The sequence below is a fragment of the Hyla sarda genome, chromosome 4 (assembly GCF_029499605.1).
Source record: "Hyla sarda isolate aHylSar1 chromosome 4, aHylSar1.hap1, whole genome shotgun sequence".
Lineage (NCBI taxonomy): Eukaryota > Metazoa > Chordata > Amphibia > Anura > Hylidae > Hyla > Hyla sarda.
The window spans coordinates 56,956,483-56,979,310 of record NC_079192.1 but is presented as its reverse complement, the minus strand read 5'-3'; the positions used below and the strand labels follow the sequence as shown (position 1 = coordinate 56,979,310).

The following is a 22,828-nucleotide window of genomic DNA, read 5'->3' as shown; positions in this document are numbered from 1 at the left end:
CCAAAGGACTAGTAGAATTAGGATTGATGCAGAGATCCGTCCGGATTTAGGGGTCTGTTTAGGTCCGGTGATCTTGCAGACTTAACAGGGATTGAGGTAACTCACAGTTTTGTAAGATGGCCGTTGCCGCAAGGCTTGAGCCTAGGCACTGCTGACGACAGCTGCGCAGATCCTCCTCTATCAGCAGCCCACGAGGAAAGAGAGCGATTAATGGCCGCCGCTCCCTTATATGGGCAGGGCCGTTTTGGATTGGTCCATGTCAGCTGTCACTCACCGTTACAATGCACTCACCGTTACCTGACTTCCTCCAAAGGTCCTTGAACCATAAAACCATAGAGTTTTGGAACGCATCACGTGACCCGCAGGTCCTGCAACACTACAACAAAGTACGTACACTTTATTTACATATTTACACATTGAATTTGAATAATTTGAACTATTACAGGGGTGACAAGGGGCTAACTATTGATGAGGACCCCACCGGTACCTAGGGACTCTGACTTTGGGGACCTCACCACAAGGTAACGGATATAATCCGGTACTGGGACACCACATCCGCCTGGAAAATACCGCAAAAATCAGAGCTTGACAAATTGCTGCTCGGAAATGCGTCGTCTTCATAGGTGGCAATGCATTTACGAGCGTAAATTCTCTCAAAGGAAATAACTGTCATATGTTTCGGCGGAGACTGGAATCGAACTTTCCGTGGCAGAAACATCTGCCGCGAAAATTCTGCTGTGTGCACGGTGCAGCAGAATCTCACTGGAAACAATGGGACCGAATTTCCGAGCTGAATCTTTCCACTGGATTCTGTTCAGAAAGTCCGTCGAGTGCGTCTAACAATTTAGGACCAACCACAAGCCGCGTGTCAGTCATGAGCATCACAATGACTACCGAGTGATACAAAGTCATCACCCGTGATACGTCAGACTGAGATCTTAGAACCAGTATTGGCTAAATGACATATTAATATATAAAGGAATATAAATGGAATATATATTTATAAAGGAATATAACTATGTCCTGATGACATTCAAAGTATTCTTGAAATTCTGGCCCCGAAATACTGTTAGTGAGGAAGTGAAGCATTTGCACGAATAAAAGCAGCTGACACTGTAGGGGAAGTAGTGCTTACATAATTCACACTCTCTACCCCCCATCTCTCATCTATACAGACCACTGATACAATCTGCACCAGAGGGATTCTATTCTCCTTTTTGTTCCCTTTGATCAAGCTGTTTGCAGCGGTCAGCGACTAATCTCTGAACGGCTGTGTGCTCTATATAGTGTTTTTATGGTATCTGCTTAGGGGACTTTTTTTTTTTGTTGATGTGCCACCATTTTACAGCGGCACTTCTGAGAAATATGGTAGGAGGGGAATTGTGGGGGGGAAAAAAAGTGGTGTTCTTCAATATAGACCAGCTTTTTTTTTCCCACCTAGTGTGCCTCCAGCTGTTGCAAAACTACAACTATCAGCATGCCTGGACAGCTGAAGGCTGTCCAGGCATGCTGAGAGTTGTAGTTTTGTAACAGCTGGAGGCACACTGGTTGAGAAACACTGTTATGGACCACCTAAACTTATAGAGTACCTCTCATGAGCTTGTTAAATTTTATAATCCTCCCAGTTCACTGCCCCATCATGATAAACCACCCTCTGCCATTATTTTTATTATTTGTTTTCTGCCTTGATATTGCTCTGTATTTTCTGCTCAGTCTCAGTCAGATTCACAGACTGGGAAGGGGCGTTCCCCAGCAGGCGTGACATCATCTGAAGTCATACAGGGGAGAACTTCCTCCCTCACTCTGCTACACACAGCCCAGAGCAGTTCAGTGTGAGATGAGCTATGATTGGCTAAGGCTGCACAGACACACACCCCTCAGCAATCCAGACTGCATTTCCTGATTTTGGACTTCTGCCAGGCCAGCAGGAGTCCAAAGTCTGTGCAAGAGATGGGGGGGGGAAATGTGCTCTGGACAAGTAGTGGCAGCTTATTTAAACACAAATAAAACTTAATTATTTTTTTTAAAACAAAGTACATTAGAAAGAGTTTTTATTTACCATAAGGAGTGCAATATCAAAAATGTGTTTTAATGAGAGGGCTCATTTAACTCCTTAAGGACTCAGGACGTACCCGTACGTCTTGAGCCCAGCTCCCGGTGTTTAAAACGGGGTCACGCCATGACCCCGCATTACACCGGGTCGGTCCCGGCTGCTAATCATAGCCGGGACCCTGGGCTAACAGCGTGCGGCACCGATCGTTGTGCCGCGCACTGTTAACCCTTCAGATGCGGCGATCAAAGTTGTCCACTGTGTCTGAAAGTGAAACTAAACGCTTCCCGGCAGCTCAGTCGGGCTGATCGGGACATCGCGATAAAATCGTGATGTTCCGATCAGCTGGGACGCAGGCGGAGGTCTCCTTACCTGTGTCCGCGGCGTCCGATCGGGGTTTGATTGCTCCAAGCCTGAGCTACAGGCTTGAGCAATCGAGCCCCTATCTCGCTGATCCATGCAGAGCTATGGCTCTGCAGGGATCAGCATAGGAGATCAGTGTGTGCAGTGCTATAACACTGCGAAAAAAAAGTGAAAAAAAAAGTTAAAGGGGTACTCCGGGGAAAACATTTTTTCTTTTAAATCAACTGGTGCCAGAAGGTTAAACATATTTGTAAATTACTTCTATTAAAAAATCTTTATCCTTCCAGTACTTATTAGCTGCTGAATGCTACAGAGGAAATTCCTTTCTTTTTGGAACACTGATGACATCCCGAGCACAGTGCTCTCTGCTGACGTCTCTGTCCATTTTAGCAACCGTGCATAGCAGATGTATGCTAAGGACAGCATGGTGGCTCAGCGGTTAGCACTGCTGCTTTGCAATGCTGGGGCCTTGGGTTCAAATCCCACTAAGGACAACAATAAATAAAGTGTTATTATTATTATTATGACGTCAGCAAAGAGCACTGTGCTCGTGATGTCATCAGAGAGAATTCCAAAAAAAAAAAATTTCCTCTGTAGTATTCAGCAGCTAACAAGTACAGGAAGGATTAAGATTTTTTAATAGAAGTAATTTACAAATCTGTTTAACTTTCTGGCACCAGTTGATTTAAAAGAAAAAAGGTTCACTGGAGTACCCCTTTAACAAAGGTCATTTAACCCCTTCCCTATTAAAAGTTTGAATCACCCCCCTTTTCCCATAAAAAAAAAAACTGTGCAAATAAAAATAAACATATGTGGTATCGCCGCGTGCCTAAATGTCCGATCTATAAAAATGTATCATTAATTAAAGCGCACGGTCAATGGCGTACGCGCAAAAAAATTCCAAAGTCCAAAATAGCGTATTTTGGGTCACTTTTTATATCATAAAAAAATGAATAAAAAGCGATCAAAAAATCCGATCAATACAAATGGTACCAATAAAAACTTCAGAACATGGTGAAAAAAATAAGCCCTCATACCGACCTGTACCGGAAAAATAAAAAAGTTATTGGGGTCAGAAGATGACAATTTTAAACTTATACATTTTCATGCATGTAGTTATGATTTTTTTCAGAAGTGCGACAAAATCAAACCTATATAAGTAGGGTATCATATGAATCGTATGGACCTACAGAATAAAGATAAGGTGTCATTTTTACCAAAAAATGCACTGCGTAGAAGCGGAAGCCCACAAAAGTTACAAAATGAAATTTTTTCTTCAATTTTGTTGCACAATGATTTTTTTTCCTGTTTCAACGTGGATTTTTTGGTAAAATGACTAATGTCACTGCAAAGTAGAATTGGTGGCGCAAAAAATAAGCCATCATTTGGAATTTAATGTGCAAAATTGAAAGCGTTATGATTTTTAGAAGGTGATGAGGAAAAAATGAAAATGCAAAAACAGAAAACCGCTGAGTCCTTAAGGGGTTAATACCATGCATGCATCATAACTCCGGAGACTACAAGTGGCGGCAAACTAATGCTGACAACCACAAATGTAACAAGTTATAGAACAAGAATCAAATGTAGAAGAAACCTAATATCAGCAAATACAATTTTTGAATAGCAATAAAATGTACAGTGGCTCCGACCTGTTTCCCTCATTTTCTAGCCAGGTTCATCAGTGGACCAAAATAATTCATGCGTATAATAGAGGTTCATCAGGAGACCAAAACAATTCATGCATATAATAGAAAAAAAGTGACAGAACCAATAGTACCGGGCGGGTGTACAACTTGACAAGTGTATTAATAGAGAGTTTGCAGCTGCAGAGGAAAGTGGTGGACTAGCAATATGCAGAGTCTGAAAAAATACAAGCATTGAAGGAAAAGAATAGCTGCACTCACTAACTCCGTAGCATTAAAATGCAAACTTTATTCTAGATTTAAAAAACATGAGAAGTTATAGTGGCAACAAATAGTGGTAAAACGTATTAGAATGGCAATGAAATGTATTGGGGCTCCAACATGTTTCCCCCGTTTCTAGCCAGGTTCATCAGGGCACCAAAACATTTTATGCCATTTTGTATAAACTGTTATAATAAATATATAAAATACACCAGCAGGGTAAGGCTATATGTGGTGTCCAGGCACCAAAGGCTGTCCTGTGGGCTGCAGACCCCTAAATTGTCAAGTTCTGGTTTAGTTCCAGATCAGTTCTGAGCTCAAGTGTGGAAAAGAGTTGTGTGGAGAACTCTGAGGGAAGCCTAAGAAAATATCTCTTGAAAGATCTACCCAGCCATTCTGCAAGTGTACAGCAGAAATTCAAGCCCTGGCGGACAAAGTAATTGGACCTTATCAGAACCCTAGCCGCCGTGGAGAATCTACATTCTCTTTTCTCAAGTCAGTATTGTGGTGTCCCGGTACCGTATTTCATATGTTACCTTTGTGGAGGTCCCCATAGTCAGATTCCCTAGGAACGTCGGGGTCCCTCTCCTATAGTTATCCCGTTGTCACCCCTCAGTTAGTCTATGACTGTATAGAAGTTCTTATAAATATAAGTATATAGATATGTATATATGTAATTGCCTACCTATTCAAGCGTAGCAGGACCTGCGGGTCACGTGATTAGATTAGAACTCTATGGTTTTGCTACAGGACCTTTGGAGGTTCCCATGACGTGTTCACCCACAATGCAATGTAATGGTGAGTGACAGTTGTTATGGACCAATCCAAAACGGCCAGCCCCTGCCCATATAAGGGAGCTGCGCCATCTTGATCGCTCTCTTGGGTTGCTGATTCTGGAAGAGGTAGGACCTCCACAGCTTACAAGACGATTTACTAGGCCAAAGCCTTGTGGCCTCGGCCTCTAACATAGCGGATAGACTAAGCAATTCCCCGCTACTCAGCGCAAGATCACTGGACCTAAACGCACCCTTAAATCCAGCGGATCCCTGCTATACAATCCCTAAGAAGCTAAATTGGGCTTATCTGATCCCAACCAACTGTCAATCGCTGCTCAGCCATATCTATAGAGACTCTGTTATCTGGACTGTTACTATCGCTGCATGTACAGAAATTCTTCAGTAAAAGTTCCTGCAAGTTTTCAGTTAACAGTGGTTGTGGACAATCCTTTATTTCTGCATCACCTACTGCTCTTGGGAAGGGTGGCAATAGGCCTGTCAAGAATTACAGTGTTTAACCCTCACCCTGGCGTCACGAGTGTCAAGAGTTAACAGCGCCCTTTACTTTCCCGAACAGCAACACCCTAACTACCCTACAGCCCACAAGGCTTTATCCCAAATCCACCACCACAGTATAATTTCAAGTGGGTGAAAAGCACCATAAGTCGCAGTAGGGCTCCCAAAGGGTTACACTGCATCCCTTTTACTCCGCTTTATACTGTGTCTGTGTAATACCATCTGCACCCTGCTCAGTAAAAGACAGTTATCCCTAACCCCGTGTCTGGCTCAGGAGAAGCTGTCTCCACCTTGGACTGTGTATAGGCTAACGGTGCCCTGGCGTCACAAAGTGATTAGGAATTCCTTGCACCCCCGTGTCACCACACATATAAGTCATGAAACATGTCACTCACAGCCACCACCAGGACAAATACAAATGGCTTAGTAAATCCAGTTGATTTGTACGCAACAATAATACTTGTTGTTGATAGTCTTGCCTCATCTGAGGCTAGCTTGGTCTGTTGCTTTCTCCTCCATACTTTATAATGCAGCACTGCTTTTCCAGGTTTTACTTTCAAACTCACTAGGACAACAATGAGGAGATCACTCAGAGATTATTTCCATTACATTAAAACCAATCAAATTAAAAACATTGAAATAAAAAAAAATGTAACTCCTTCATTCAAAATACCAGTGCAAAAACTGTTGAAAATAAATCTATAGAGTTGCATCTATAGCCCCTATACAGAACAATCTGGCTCCATGGTAACAGACTACAAACAAACTGTGTAGTCTGAGGCCATGTTCACACAGCGGAATTTCCACATGGACATTCCACTGCACTGTTCACATGGCTGAATTTCCATGCCAGATGTTTCTGCCACAGAAATTCCAATTCCTGCATCCGCAGAAAGAATAGACGTCGATTCTTTCTGAGGTTTCCCACAAGGAAATGCATTGCAATCTAGGAGACTGCGTATTTCTGAGCGGTCCTAGCGCTGGCATGTTCTGGTGGCGCTCCGCAGATGGTGGAATGTCTGCTCGGAAACCCTCTGTGCGGACATTCCACCGTATGAACATAGCCTAATGCTTCCCTGGTTCTAGCTTCCTTACCAAGGTTTATGGCCTACACACGCACACGATATCCCTGCAGCTGCTATGGGGTACATGAAGAAGTTTAAGCGGAGCAAGCTTTGGGCTTTGTTCACACATTGCTCTCTGGGTCATAAAACAGCTGGGAAAAATGTCTGAAAATGTCAGGATTTTTTTGCGCCTGCCTTTTCTTTTGGCCATTTTTGGGGCTAAAGTCAAAGCCATATTAAAAATGTATTAGCAACTCGATGTGCCAAAATAAGTCTTAAATCCTATGACAAAATATATGTATTTTTCCATGTAAATATAAAAAAAAAAAAGTCCTGGCACTTAATTTTGTAAGGGTGCATTCACACTGTGTTTTACCTATACGGGGACCGGATCGCAAGAAATTTACCGGAGCACGCTCCCGGGGTTGTACGCATCCCACCTGCCAGCGGACGTCTCCCCAGCGAAAACCTTTTTCCGGCAACCAGGCTCCAGAACATTGCTGGTAAGAGGCACAGTGTGCCAAATCCCCAAATCCACTCTAAACTTTCCCTGTGCCGCCAGGGGTAGAGTGGTCCACATTTGAGGGGGCTCCAGCGCTGCAGAACGCAGCCTCATGCACCCACAGGATTACAATTAAAAGACTATCTATATCCCACTCACCAATCTCTATCCCTGTGCCACCAGGGTAGAGTGGGATACACACAAGGAAACCCCAACGCCGCAGAGCGCATTGATTTTAACCCCTTACCAACATGCTGCCACATGCAGTATCCTGACCAGTTACGAGCTATACAGAGGCATAGCTACTCAGACTATAACATATTTGTAATCAACCATACAAGGCCCGATCTCCGTGCATACATCTATAAGCGCTACAGACTATTTGCCACATGGGGATACCAGATCAGTACCAAAATGTCTATTTTATTTTATTTTATTTCATTGTATGAATATTTTAAACATTCACTACCTTGCTTATTGTGGTGAGTCTGATGTAAGGGCCCTACAAAGGACACCACAAGCACTATCATTGGAATAAGAAATTGTTTTAAATTAATTCACTGGATCTACATCATTTTTTATAAATATTTTATATACACCCATATATTGGTGACAATCAAGTTCAGACTTGAGGAAAGTGTACCCCCACTTTATACATTTATTGTACAGTGCTGAGATTTCCTCTTCACTCCCTGGCTCGGTGTCCATCCGTCTCATTGAAAGAAATGGGTTCCATTACAAGTCTATGGAGCCCATCACCTGCCTTATTGCCACGCTGGGGAGTGAAGCATGCTTCCCCTTAGCTATACAGTGATCCCTCAACTTACAATGGCCTCAACATACAATAGTTTCAACATACAATGGTCTTTTCTGGACCATTGTAACTTGAAACCAGACTCAACATACAATGCTACATACAGTCCAGATCTGTGAAACGTGTCACAACTGGAGGAACTGACCAATCAGAATGGGCATTTTACTGGTAAATCACCTCTATTACTGAAGTACATGCACTGACTGGTGTCTGGTAGCACCCCCTACAGTACAGGGAGGAACTACAAGTTCTGTTCTACTCCTTACCTGTACCAGGGTTAGCTGCTCCTTTGGACACCAAGTAAGGGCGGCTCCATTTGGGACACTGTGTACTGTATAATAGTGTTGCTCGCGAATATTCGCAATGCAAATTTTATTCGCGAATATCGCAAATTCGCGAATATTCGCGAATATAGCACTATATACGAATAGCACTATTTACGAATATTGTTTTTTTTTTTGTAATTTTTATTTTTTTCACAGTACACATCACAGTGATCATCCCTCTCTGCTTCCAGCTTGTGTGGTGTAAAGAAGGCTCTAATTCTACTGTGCAAATTTTCGCTTATGCTAATTTTGTATATGCTAATTTTCTCATATGTTAATGTTCGCATTCGCGAATTTTCGCTTATGCGAAAATAAAACGCAAATATTACGAATATGCGAATATTCGCGAATATATGACGAATATTCGTCCATATATTCGCGAATATTCGCAAATTCGAATATGGCCTATGCCGCTCAACACTACTGTATAAGACCCTGAAGAAGCTCCCGTCCTCTACATAAACCATTGTTTCCCAATCAGAGTGCCTCCAGCTGTTGGAAAACTACAACTCCCAGTATGCCCGGACAGCCAGCGGCTGTCCGGGCATGCTGGGAGTTGTAGTTTTGCAACAGCTGGAGGCACCCTGGTTGGGAAACACTGACATAGACAGTGATTATAGCTTCCAGCAGATCTTTATTACTTTTATATGTAAGAATTTGCTTTATCTGTATTAGTTACTACTTATTTTTCTTTAATCCTCACCTTTTCCTATTTTTGGATGACATTTTGGTGGCTTCAGAACCAATTACCAGGTTTCCATAGAGTTATGGTCTCAACATACGATGGTTTCAACATACAATGGCCGTCCTGGAACCAATTAATATTGGAACCTGAGGGACCCCTGTATCTCCAGATCTCAACGCTAAGCACCAACACCAAACTTCTGACATGTTTGACATTTCGAAGATTACCCGCCAGCTAGGCTGTTCTGACCAATCTGTTAGTTGTTGGGAGCAGTGGACAGCGCAGAAAGACCCCCAGTACAGAGGATAGTTTCATCCACCAACAAGCATGAGCAGCTCACACAGCTTCCTTGTCCACCATCCAAACACTGGTGGTATCTTCATTACACACCCCTGTCTCTGCCTGGAACATTTCCGGGCGCCTAGAAGGAAATTTGGTGTCACGGCACCAATTATGTGTCCTGCCATTGACTGCCAGCCACCGTCGCCTTCGTTTGCAGAGAAACCTAGACTGCTAGGGTCTGGAACCATATTGGGGGAGATTTATCAAAACCTGTGCAAAGGAAAAGTTGCCTAGTTGCCCATAGCAACCAATCAGATCCCTTCTTTCATTTTCCACAGGCCCTTTTGAAAATGAAAGAAGCGATCTGATTGGTTGCTATGGGCAACTGGGCAACGTTTACTCTGCACAGGTTTTGATAAATCTCCCCCCATTGTTTTTACAGACAAAGCCAAGTTCTGTTTGGGATCCAATGACATTTGGGTTCGAGTATGGAGGCCTCGTGGTGAGCGCTTTCATCCTGCCTTTGTTGTGGAGCAGCACACTGACCCAACTACTGATGTCATGATCTTAGGAGCCCTCACATGGCACTTTGTCCCTCCTATTAGTTATACATACAGTGATATGTGTAGGACATCCTGCGGCCATGTGTGTAGGCTCTCGTGGCTTTCAGCTGGTATTTTTCAGCATGATAATGCTCACCCATACACACAAGGGTTTCCCAGGAATTTCTCCGCCAGATTACAACACTTTCTTGGTCTGCCAAGTCACAATCTATCTATAGGACCAGCTGGGGTGCCAGCTTCAGCACCCTTCAATGGTGCTGGATCTCCAGGCCCTGCTGCAATATCTGTGAACAAATGTGCCGCAGGATGCCATACAGAACCTATACCATCTTGTATCCAGGCTAGAGGTGACTGACAGGGTACTAAGCCACCTTTCAGTTGAATAGTTTTCCCCAATAAACGTAATCTTTCGCTCTAATATTGAAATCACTTATATACAGTGACCCCCCCCCCCCCGACCTACGATGGCCCCGACATATGATGAAATCGACATACGATGGCCTCTCAGAGGCCATCGCATGTCGATGTCAGCATCGACATACGATGCTTTTTTATGTCGGGGCCATCGCATTAAGTGCTATCCGGCAGCGCCAAATGCTTAAGCTGCTGCCGGATAGCAGCTTAATGTTCCCCGTGTGGTGCGGTAAGTATTACTTACCCCTCCACGATGCTTCGGGGTGCCCTGCGGGTCCAGCGCTGGTCTTCCGGTGTCTTCTTGGCCCTCTCCGATGACGTCAATACGCTGCTGCGCACGTCATCCAATAGGAATGGCGTACGCAGCGGCGTAATGACGTCGCTACGCAGGCCCAGTAAGGCCTTGCGGAAGACAGAAGAGGACCGGAGAAGACAGAAGAGGACCGGAGAAGACAGCGGAGAGCCCAGCGGAGGCCCGGGATCACCATTGGGAGCGGCGGGGACAGGTGAGTACAGCTTCCTATACTTTACATTGCATGAATCCCTCAACATACGATGGATTCGACAAACGATGGCTCGTTTGGAACGAATTACCCTCGTATGTTGAGGGACCACTGTATATGAACATTCCAAATAAAGTTTCATTTGACTCCAACAAATCCTTCTTGGAGTTGGCTTCTCCTTAGTAACTGGGTAGATTTTTCCAGTCAGCTCCAGTCTGCTATTTTACCATGTAAAGACATATGATGTATGCAACAATTGACACCTTAAAGAGGTACTCCTCCCCTAGATATCTTATCCCCTATCCAAGGATAGGGGGATAAGATGTCTGATTGTGTGTCTCCCGCCGCTGGGGACCCCTGCGATCTCCCTGCTGCTCCCGGCGTTCGTTTATAGCTTCAGGTACAGCTCCATAGACCACGCCCCGTTTGTGGCATCACAGCCACACCTCCTCAATGCAAGTCTATAGGAGGGGGCGTGAGGCGCAGTCATGTCCTCTACCATAGACTTGCATTGATGGGGCGTGACCGTGACATCTCAAGCCTCCGCCCGGCATTGCCAGTCATTCGGCATGGAGCGAAGTTCACTGCGTGCACCGGATGTCTGGGGTGCCGCAGCCGAGATCGCGGGGGTCCTCAGTGGTGGGACCCCCACCATCAGACATCTTATCCCCTATACAGTCCCCTGTTTTTATGAACTCCCTCCTATGGACAGCAGAAGGACTTCTTATAACATAACCAGGGAATTGTTATGTATGCAATTGCTTAATCGATTCTATAAAACAGCTTCAATTTCTACAAGTTCACCAATGGCATTAACTAGGTGCCCATGTGATGTATTTTTGTGCCAAGTGGAGTGTCCACTAATATTTTGGGGTCTTGAAAAGAGCCCCCCCTCCTATTAGATGTCCATGTCCATACTATATAGACTTACATACATACATAGATGTCCATCCTACATAGAATTGAAATAGTTTATATAAAGTACACAGTGTTACACTCACCTTTCCGAACCGTTGCTGATGCTGTACATACAGAGCCCCCTGTTTCACCAAACCCCCATCCATCACCTGCTTCAAATGGCTTGCTTATTTCAGGTGACTCTCTCGCCTCTCCTCCCTCCCTCCGTTGCGCACTTTTACGGTTTCTTAACCTACAGTCAGCACAACCAACTCCTCTCTACACTGCCTCTACTCCTCGGACTCTGTTCCTCTACGTAACCTTCAAGAGTTCCACACCATCTAAGATAATTTTTTCTCTCATAGCTGTAAAGCTCAACCCTGATATCTTGAAATGCGCTCTCCGCTTCCTCCACTTCTATGCTCGCTCGCTCCTGAGAGCATCTATCTCACAAGTCCCTGAACCCATAGCTGTGCCTTCTGCTCTGTGGAACTCCTACGATGTCTCTGCCCTGCTTGTCTCTTTCCCTATAGTAAGACTTATTTTTGCAGACTCTTTCTGCCCCAACTCTGCTGTTCCTTTCCTCTCAGTTGAAGTATCTCTTGTGCAAGGCTTGTCTCTCTGCCTTTTTGGTGTCTCTCAGTTCCTCCCTTTCTTGAGCACACTTCCGCTTTATAACCTATGCTGTATTTGGGGATAAGCGTGCATCTATAAATGTTTGTAGGCTGCCTACTCATTTGTGGAACTTTATTAACCTCTAAAAGACTGGGACAATTTTTTTTTCTCTTGTTTTTTAAAGGGTACCTCTCATCAAATAAACTTTTGATATATTTTAGATTAATGAATGCTGAATAATTTTCCAATAGCATGTTAATGAAAAATATGCTTCTTTCTATTGTATTTTTCCCGATCAGTCCTGTCAGCAAGCATTTCTCACTCATGCTGGAGTCCTAAACACTCAGAGCTGCCAGCCTGCTTTGTTCACAGCCAAACAGGCTGTGAACAAAGCAGGCTGGCAGCTCTGAGTGTTCTCCTTTGTGAACAAAGCAGACTGGCAGCTCGTAGTGTTTAGGACTCCAGCATGAGTCTGAAATGCTTGCTGCCAGGACTGGTAGGGAGACCCCTAGTGGTCATTTCTTCAAAGTGGAAAATTAAATAGAAAGAAGCATATTTTTTAATAACATGCAATTGTAAAGTTATTCTGCATACATTAATCTATAATATATCAAAAGTTTTTTTGATGAGAGGTACCCTTTAAGAGCTATAACTCTTATTTTTTCCTTCCACAGTGTTTGTTTTTTTGCAGGACCAATTCTATTTTGTAATGACACCTTTCATTTTTCAAATTTACTCCAAAAACAGTTTATATGTAGAATGAAATTGAAAAATCACAATTTTGCTAATTTTGGGGGCTTTCATTTTTTTTCCCATTCTACTGACATGATATTTTTATTCTTTGGACCAGTACGATTACAGTAATACCTAATTTATACAGCTTGTGTGTTTCCACTTGTTTTTTTTTTCTGGCAGTTTTTGGAATACTACCACTGCAGTTTTTGAGCCAAAGCCAGAAGTGTACTCAAAAGGAATAGGACATATAATGGAAGGACTGAACTTCTCCTCTCTTATGGATCCACTTCTGACTTTGGCTCAAAAACTGCAGTGCCTGTATTCCAAAAACTGCCAGAAAAAAAACCAAGTGGAAACTTAGCCTTCTGGCAATTTTTGTATATTTTTTTTTTCCATTTACATCAATTACCGCGTGGGATCAATAACATTACACCTACCAACATTCTATTTGAAAAGTGGAAAAAGGAAGTGATTTGAATTTTTATTAGAATAGTTTTTTTTTACAGTATATTGAAAATGTAAACTTTTTTTAAACAATATTAAATTCCTTGTAGGGGACTTTTATAAGAAGTCACTAGATTGCTTATGCGGATCATTGCTTTGGTATTGCATTGCATTATTTAGTTGGATCAGTGCTCTGCTAGTACAGCCTGCCTGTGGCAGACTATATCAGAAGAATTACTATGGCAGACACAGAGGAATCTGGCTGCCATAGTAAGTGATCGGTATCCCATGGTCACGTTGCGGAGGTGCTCATCGTGCACCATACAGGAGCGACACCTGTGAGCCTTTAGATGCCACAATTACAAATTAACTGGGCATTCAAGGTTAAATTATCAACATCAGCATGATCACTGATGTCAGTCAATGACAGTGAGTGCCAGCTGCTGATAGAAGCCGCCACCTGCAGTCTATGATGCGAGGTCAACTCCAAAGCGCACCTTACAGTCAGTTAAAGGGGTACTTTGGTGTTCCAGCGTTCTGAACATTTTGTTCAGTACGCTCAGAGCCGGAGGTTGTGATTGTGACATTATGGCCACGCCCCCTCCATTTGTGTCTATGGGAGGGGCGTGGTGTGACATCACAAGGGGGCGTGGTTGTGATGTCACAACCACTGCCGCAGGAGCCCAGCGTTTGTTTAGAATGCTGGGGGCTGCGGGAGATCACCCAGCAACGGGACAACCGCGATCAGACATCTTATCCCCTATCCTTTGGATAGGGGATAAGATGTCTAGCAGTGGAGTACCCCTTTAAAGCACAGACGCACAGACGCCATACAGTCTAGGAAAAAAAAAAATTTTATATATCAACTGGCTCCAGAAAGTTAAACAGATTTGTAAATTACTTCTATTAAAAATCTTAATCCTTTCAGTACTTATGATCTGCTGAAGTTGAGTTGTTCTTTTCTAAGTGCTCTCTGATGACACCTGTCTCGGGAACTGTCCAGAGTAGAAGAAAATCCCCATAGCAAACCTCTTCTACTGTCAGCAGAGAGCACTGTTGCAAGATAGAAAAGAACAACTCAACTTCAGCAGCTGGTAATTATTGGAAGGATTAAAACATTTTTAATAGAAGTAATTTACAAATCTGTTTAACTTTCTGGAGCCTATTGATAAAATAAAAAAAAAAATTTAATTTTTTTTCCTGCTTTACCATAGATACACGAGTATCCCCCTCGGCTTATACTCGAGTGAACTTTCCGCCCTCAGTGGTCTTCAACCTGCGGACCTCCAGAGGTTTCAAAACTTTGAAACCTCTGGAGGTCCGCAGGTTGAAGACCACTGCGGCCTTCGACATCATCCAGACCCCCACCCCCTTTAGTTTTGTACTCCCCTCCGCTCGGCGGGACGTTAGGGTGTGCTGGTCCGGTGCTGCAGGACTGTCCGGTGGGGAGGTCGTCCCGTGGGATAGTCGTTCCGGGCTGTCCATCTTCACCGGGGGGCCTCTTTTCCGCGCTTCGGCCCGGCCCCCGGAATAGTCACATTGCCTTGACGACGACGCACAGGGACGTTCATTAGCAACGTCCCTCTGCGTCGTCATCGAGGCAACGCCTCTATTCCGGGCCCGAAGCGCGGTGAATATGGACAACCCGGAACCACTATTCCACCGGACTACCTGCAGCATCGGACCAGCGCACCCTAACGTCCCGCCGAGCAGAGGTGAGTACAAAACTAAAGAGGGTGAGAGGGTGGGGGGGCTGGATGATGTCAAAGGCCGCAGTGGTCTTCAACCTGCGGACCTCCAGATGTTTCAAAACTACAACTCCCAGCAAGATGGGATGATGACAGGGGATGATGAAGGGGGGGTGTGGGATGATGACAAGGGGATGATGACAGGCGGTGATGATGAAGGGGGGATGATGACAGGGTGATGATGATGAGGGTGTTAATGACAGGTCTGGATGATGACAGGGGGGATGATGTATTTCCCACCCTAGACCTTTTAAGTGGTTGACCACAGTGTATCGTGTAGAGTCTTAGACATACGTTGTAGGTCAGAGTCTAGGGACCTTCTCTGCGCGCTGCTCCCATGTTCACACTATGTATATCAAATGTAGAACAGGCCGGGCGAGAGGAGGGGTGACTTCCCCATTATCTACCAGAAAACCTATTTCCGTTACACATAGATATGTACATAGGCTATAAATAGACAAAGAAAGAGAACATTCAGAAATAGACACAAAGATAGAAAGTTACACTTAAATACAAAGATGATTAATAGAGGACAAAAAATGGTCTACAATGCCCTAGAAACTTGGCCCATCTGACGCATGACAGCAGCATGATGAATGGCTCCTGTAGAAAGCTGCAATCTGCACACTGTCTGCAACCTACCCACCTCTAGTACTGCACCCAATGACGGGGTTGTCAGAACATATACACAACTGCTGGATGTAAAAGATAAATGACTTTGTATTGTCCACATAAGTGTTGCTCCTACTGTTTACAATGATGATATGCAGCTCATATGTACATGTCATATCACAGAAAAAATAAGGCTTATACAGTATATGTTACTTACTAGGTCATGCAGATACTTTGTGTCTTTTTCTGTGTCTAGCTTCTGTATTTGACTTACAAATCCCTCTGTTCTGCTGCTCACTCATTGTGACATCTATTGCTCACTGAGCCCGCAATCACTCACCATGCATTCATTTCCTCCCTGAGTCTGCTGTGCTGTGCTAGGTCTCTTCATCCAATCATCCCCTCCTCTCTGTGTTCAGACAGGAGTCTTATAGAGAGGACAGGAGTGAGCACAGAGGAGTGCTAGTCCCGCCCTCACTTCCTGGATTTTGTCCCAGTCTGTGCTTCAGCTGGGACTAAGATGATGCTGCAGCTAGAAAGGATTATGTTCTGGTTGGTATGGGGACCCCTAGTGGTCTTTTTTTTTTTATAAGCTATGATTCTATAAAAAGGAGATAAAAAATGTTAAACTTTTGGTGCCAGCTGTAAAGTTCCAGGTGTATTGGTTACACGACAGTTAAGGTGTTCCTAAACTATGGTTAAAGGGGTACTCCGCTGCTCAGCGTTTGGAACAAACTGTTCCGAACGCAGGAGCCGGCGCCGGGAGCTTGTGACGTCAGTTTGTTCCAAACGCTGAGCAGCAGAGTACCCCATTAACTTGACTTATGAAGACAACTCTAGTCCAAATGACTGGTTTGGGCATATGAATACCACAGAGTACCCTGTACAAGGGTCTCTCATCCTGGTGGACATGAGCCATCTTTGTTATTCTACATTTCCCTTACTAATTGTTTGTTTTAGTTGTTATGTAACTGTCTCACAGCTGATCTGTTGCTTTGGATCAGCTAACATGACTCCATTTATATAGATGGCTGTATACTGTATGGAGCTGTACACTTACCCATCCGGGTTCCTGTGCAGCATCTTCTTTCTAATGTAGCCCCACCTTTAGAAACAGCCTGGTCACTAGAGACAGAATGGAGGGGTAAGTGATGCTATGTTCACACATAGCAAGATACCGTATTTTTCGCCGTATAAGATGTACTTTTTCTTCCCCAAAACTGGGGGGGAAACGTTGGTGCGTCTTATAAGGCGAATACACACCTATCGTGGCGGTCCCTGCGGCCATCAATGGCCGGGACCCACGGCTAATACAGGACATCACCGATTGCGGTGATGCCCTGTATTAACCCTTCAGACGCGGCGATCAGACGCGGCGATCAAAGCTGACCGCCGCGTCTGAAGCGAAAATAACACTAACCCGCCTGTTCAGTCGGGCTGTTCGGGACCGCCACGGTGAAATCGCGGCATCCCAACAGCTTACAGGACATCGGGAAGGACCTTACCTGCCTCCTCGATATCTGCTCCGTGTCGGGATCCCCTGCATGGCCGGCGCTCTCCTTCGTCGTCATCATGTCGTTGTGCACGCCATCCCGTCATCCAATAGGAGCGGCGCGCGTAGCAACGTCATGGCTGCGACGGAGTGTGAGGATACCGGGCAGCAGAGATGTTCCGAGATTTTACGAGATAACATGAAACTTTTACTTGAACTGTTATGCAACAGTCTTTACAAGTATACAGTGTCTCTCGAGGTAATCGGGATGCAAATTCCTCACAGGCTTTGCTGGGACGGATAGTCTTTAGCTTTAAGCAGGCCACTGTGCTACTAATTATAAGATTTGAGTGAAATAGTAGTCACACAGGATTTGTAGGTTGAGCTTTATAACTCACGGTTTTAGTGGCTGCTGGTTCTTTAGGCTTTGGCCTAGTTGAGAAGGATGAAGATGTGCTGATTGTGCTTGCTTGATAGTCCGGAACTAAGAGAGAGAGAGTTTACAGACTACAGCTCTTTATATATTATGGGGGCTGGACTAATCCCATTGGTTGCAAAGCCTGTAAGTCCTGAACCCAGAGAACTCTGGGTACATCATGTGACATTAACACATGACCCAGGAAGGTCCTAAATATCTATACAACCATTATGATATACCATGTGACCTGGGCAGGTCCTATACATTTACATACTATAGAAAGATATTTATATGAGACGACCAAGGGGGAAGCCCTGCAGGAGAGCCCTGTGGAATGGAGGGGCTCTAGCTGAGGGGACTTTATACAGGGACAGAACAAGGTCCTATACCGGGACACCACAAACCCCCTTATTTAAGATAAGTCGTCCTCAATGTAGGTCCCCTAAGGTAGAGGGACGGAATGGCCATAGGGCCGGATGCAGTCCTGAAGCATTCATACAAATGTCCAAGTCCAGGCTGGTAATAATAGAAATGAAGAAAAAAATATATAGAGTCTCTGTGCATTGAGGTAATGTCCATACATGCTTTCAAAAATGATACGCAAACAGGATTGTTGGGAATTAATTCGCGAACAGGATAGTATAAGTCCCTATTTATGAACAGGATGAACTAGATAGGAGGAGCATATATTTTATACCTTTGAGTTTCTACATTTTATTTTATCGTAGGACATTATGCATTTACTGACTATGCATTACATTTCATTATGGACTAGCTATAACATCCTCAACTATATCTGTAAATTTGATTGACATCTGACATTTGATTTCTATCCGACTTTTGACATTTGACTGACAGATTTTTGACTTTACAATCTCTGACTGTGAAGTATGTATAGTTATTGTAATGCTTCTACATACTACAATTAATATCACTGTTATTTTATTTCATACATTTCATACAATACCGCATATTATTTCCATTTGTTATACACTGGTTGCGGACTGGGTTGCCTGAGGCTTTCTGCCCAATGCCTTAGCTACTAGGGTCTATCGGTACTACACACTACACCCCTAGAACTCTTTAGACCTAGATAACAATTAAGCATACTGTTACCTTACTGGATACGTATATTTTTAGTTAGATACAGGTATACCTTCTGGCCAGGAAGAGCATCCTGAACACGCGAAGACAAAAGAACATATTAGTGCAAGACATTTGTGCATAACAGAGGTATGGACTGAGATAGAACATTGTTACAGTCTCTAAGACTCAAAATTATTATTTTTTATTTGTTGGTGAGATATATCCATGTACCTATTTTTCTTGTGAGTATAGGTTATGAGTTATGTGTACTAAATTCTGAATGTACACTAATGAATTTTATTAAAGTGAAGTCAGTCTTGATATCTTATTGGTATGTTTCCCTTGTTAGGTGCTAGTGAAGGGTGGCATTTATGGTTACTCCCAGAGGAGCTGGGAGGGCACTTTTAACCCCTTAAGGACCCGGGGGTTTTCTGGTTTTGCATTTTCATTTTTTCCTCCTTACTTTTAAAAAATCATAACTCTTTCAATCTTGCACCTAAAAATCCATATAATGGCTTATTTTTTGCACCACCAATTCTACTTTGTAATGATGTCAGTCATTTATCCAAAAGTCTACGGTGAAACGGAAAAAAAAAATCATTGTGAGACAAAATTGAAAAAAAAAATGCCATTTTGTAAATTTTGGGGGCTTCTGTTTCTACACAGTACATTTTCCGGTAAAAATTACACCTTCTCTTTATTCTGTAGATCCATAAGATTAAAATGATACCCTACTTATGCAGGTTTGATTTCATCGTACTTCTGGAAAAAATCATAACTACATGCAGGAAAATTTCTGACCCCTATAACTTTTTAATTTTTCCACGTATTGGGTGGTATGAGGGCTCATTTTTTGCGCCGTGATCTGAAGTTTTTAGCGTTATTTTTGCATTGATAGGACTTATTGACCAAAAAAACACTATTTTGGACTTTGGAATTTTTTTGCGCATACGCCATTGACCGTGCGGTTTAATTAACAATATCTTTTTATAATTCGGACATTTCTGCCCGCGGCGATACCACATATGTTTATATTTATTTACACTGGTTTATTTTTTAAATGGGAAAGGGGGGGGTGATTCAAACTTTTATTAGGGAAGGGGTTAAATGATCTTTATTCATTTTTTTTTTCACTTTTTTTTTTTTTTGCAATGTTATAGCTCCCATAGGGACCTATAACACTGCACACACTGATCTTTTACATTGATCATCGGTTTCTCATAGGAAACCATTGATCGATGATTCTGCCGCTTGACTGCTCATGCCTGGATCTCAGGCACTGAGCAGTCATTCCGCGATCGGACACCAGTAGGCAATGTAAGGGACCCTTCTGCTCTGTCTCAGATGTTTGGGATGCCTCGATTTTGCCGCGGCGATCCTGAACAGCTCCTTGAGCTAATGGCCAATGATTTACTTATTTTTTTTTATTTTTTATTTCAAATTACAATAATGCATTTCAAAATTCGCTTTACACAATATAAATAATCCCACCCACACCCCTATCCCCCCACCCACTACCAGCTAGGATGCCTCATCCCATTTCTTCCACTCGTTTTCAACTTTTTGGCCTATATTTTTTCCCTGATAGTAAATAACTTCAAATCTTCTCATTTGTTGAACTTCCCTCTGCCACTCAACCCAACGTGGGCCCTGGGGAGCAAACCATCTCCTAAGAATAATTATTCTAGCTAATCCGAAAGCCTTTATCAGAACACTGTTCTTACACTGTACCCTAAATCCTATCCCTAGAATGGCAGTTTTAATATCAAAGCAGTTTTGGGCAGCTCCACACCATGTGTGACAAATCCGCACCTTCCATATTACATTTCGGACATTTAGAGTCAAGTCTTTTTCCTATCTTATACAAAAACCCCGGCGTATATGGGATCCTAGGTATCAGCTTTATCATAGAAGTTTTATGGTTCATGTTGAGAGATGATTGGGAAATATTTATAAACACTTCCCTCCATTCTTCCCCATCAATCTGACCTACTACTTGCTTCCATTTATCCCTACTCTTTGGAGGAAATTTTTCAACGGAAAATCTAACTAGGCCCTTATATAAGTTACCTAATACCTTTGTCGAGGAGGACCGAAGCCCAAACATATAGTCAATTAACTCATGTCTATTTATTGCCCATCTAGGGTTTTTCCTCTCCTTCTCAAAAGCGCTTTTGATTTGTAAGTATGAAAAGTAATCGCTCTGACTAATACTAAATTCCCTATTGAATGTTTTCCACTCTTTTAACGTGCTTTCTATCACAAAATCTTTAACTCTAATAACCCCATTTCTTTCCCAGTTAACATATTCCTTTAGTTTCAACATTTTTGGAGAATTTCCATTACCCCACATTAGTGTGTAGTGCATACTACCCTTAGTCCCTAATAAACGTCTCGTGAATCTCCATACTTTATTAAACATATTACAAGTGGGGATTTTTCCCCTGTGCATCCATCTTCCCCCTTCAATTAACTCCAAAGTGCTATCCCCCCTAATACCTAATTTAGAAAAAAAAACTTTTAAAACATCATCTTCCTTTATCATGTATTCAATTTGTGCCGCTATATAATACAGTTGCATATTTGGTATACCCAAACCACCACTACTCATAGGAGGACTCAGAAATGTGTGTTTCATCCGTGTTTGTTTCCCAATCCCATAAAAAATCATTAATCTCACTCTGTATTTTATTAAAATGGTGTTCCCCCAACCAAACCGGTGCTGCTCTAATCACATGCAAAACCATAGGGAAAATGATTGTCTTTATCAGAGTAATTCTTTCAGCCATATTCATACGCAACTTTTTCCATATTTGAATTTTATTTCTTACTTTCTGTCTCAATGGAGTAATATTCAACTGGGCAAACTCTTCTATATTTCTCGAAATCTTAATTCCTAGGTATTCCAGGGCCTCGTTTTCCTGCAAAACATGTATCACTCTCTGGCAGCCCTGGCTATCACCTGACAACATTAATAATCCTGATTTATTCCAGTTTATCTGAAAGCCAGAATATTTACCAAAATCCTTTATCAAATCGATAATACTAACAAGCTTTCTTCCAGGATCTGTGACAAACAATACAACATCATCTGCATAAAGCAGTATTTTCTCCTCCTCTCCCTCGACACCAAACCCATCAAACAAGCTGGAAGATCTAATCAACTGCGCGAGTGGTTCAATGAAGAGGGAGAAGAGGAGCGGTGATAGGGTGCATCCCTGCCTAGTTCCTCTCTGCAGCTTCACTACTTCCCGGGAAATAAAATTATTAATATTAACTTTGGCTTTGGGGGATCTATATAGGGCCCTAAGCCCCTGTAAGAAGCCTTCTCCAAGATTCATATGTTCTATTATTTTAAAGAGGAAGCCCCACTCCACCCTGTCAAATGCTTTTTGAGCGTCAAGAGACAGGATGGAGTGGGAACCCCCCCTCACCCCTTGCCTGCATATTAAGAAAAACTCTTCTAATATTATTGTAGATATTTCTTCCCTGCATAAATCCTTTCTGTTCCTTCCCTATTAGCTTATCCATCACTCGTTGCAAGCACCTGGCCCAAATTTTAGCTAGTATTTTCTGGTCTGTGTTTAGGAGGGAAATTGGCCTAAAATCATCCATTACGCCACTTTCCCTACCTTTCTTAGGAATCAGTACAATGATGGCTTCAGCCATAGTTGGGGATAACTCCCCCCTACTCAAGGATTCATTATAAACCTCTAAAAGGTATGGCAGTAGCACACCCCCAAAACATTTATAAACTTCAAAGACCAGACCATCATAGCTCGGGGCAGAGTTATGTACAAAGGACTTTAGGGCAGATTCCATTTCTCCTATACTAATCTCTTCCCCCATTTTCACCTTTTCTTCCTCGCTGATACTAGGAAGCCCTATTTTCTTCAAAAAAATGTCAATTTCATCATCTGACACAGAGCTTTCCCTCGAGTATAAATCCTGGTAAAATTGGGTTGCCACACTTGTTATTTCCTCCTGTTTAGTACATTCCCTACCCTCTTTATTTTTTA

The 22,828-nt window shown here is 43.0% G+C and overlaps 1 protein-coding gene across 8 annotated transcripts in view; it reads right to left on the bottom strand.

Moving 5' to 3' along the window:
• The window catches only part of DOK2 (docking protein 2), an 83,333-nt gene that overhangs the window by 33,456 nt on the left and 27,049 nt on the right, over positions 1-22,828 (bottom strand). Inside the window, exons 1-2 of one of the 8 annotated variants that reach the window (XM_056571098.1) lie at positions 16,874-16,931; positions 298-376 (exon numbers count right to left, since the gene is read on the bottom strand). The exons of 3 other annotated variants lie outside the window; for them this stretch is intronic. In XM_056571098.1, coding sequence (XP_056427073.1) covers positions 298-376; positions 16,874-16,896 — 102 coding nt within the window. In that variant the 5' untranslated portion in view covers positions 16,897-16,931. Of the gene's footprint in view, positions 1-297; positions 377-9,018; positions 9,535-9,897; positions 9,947-11,763; positions 12,344-16,030; positions 16,167-16,873; positions 16,932-22,828 lie in introns of those variants that run through there. 4 more of the 8 variants (XM_056571099.1, XM_056571100.1, XM_056571102.1 and 1 more) reach the window with 4 other exon arrangements.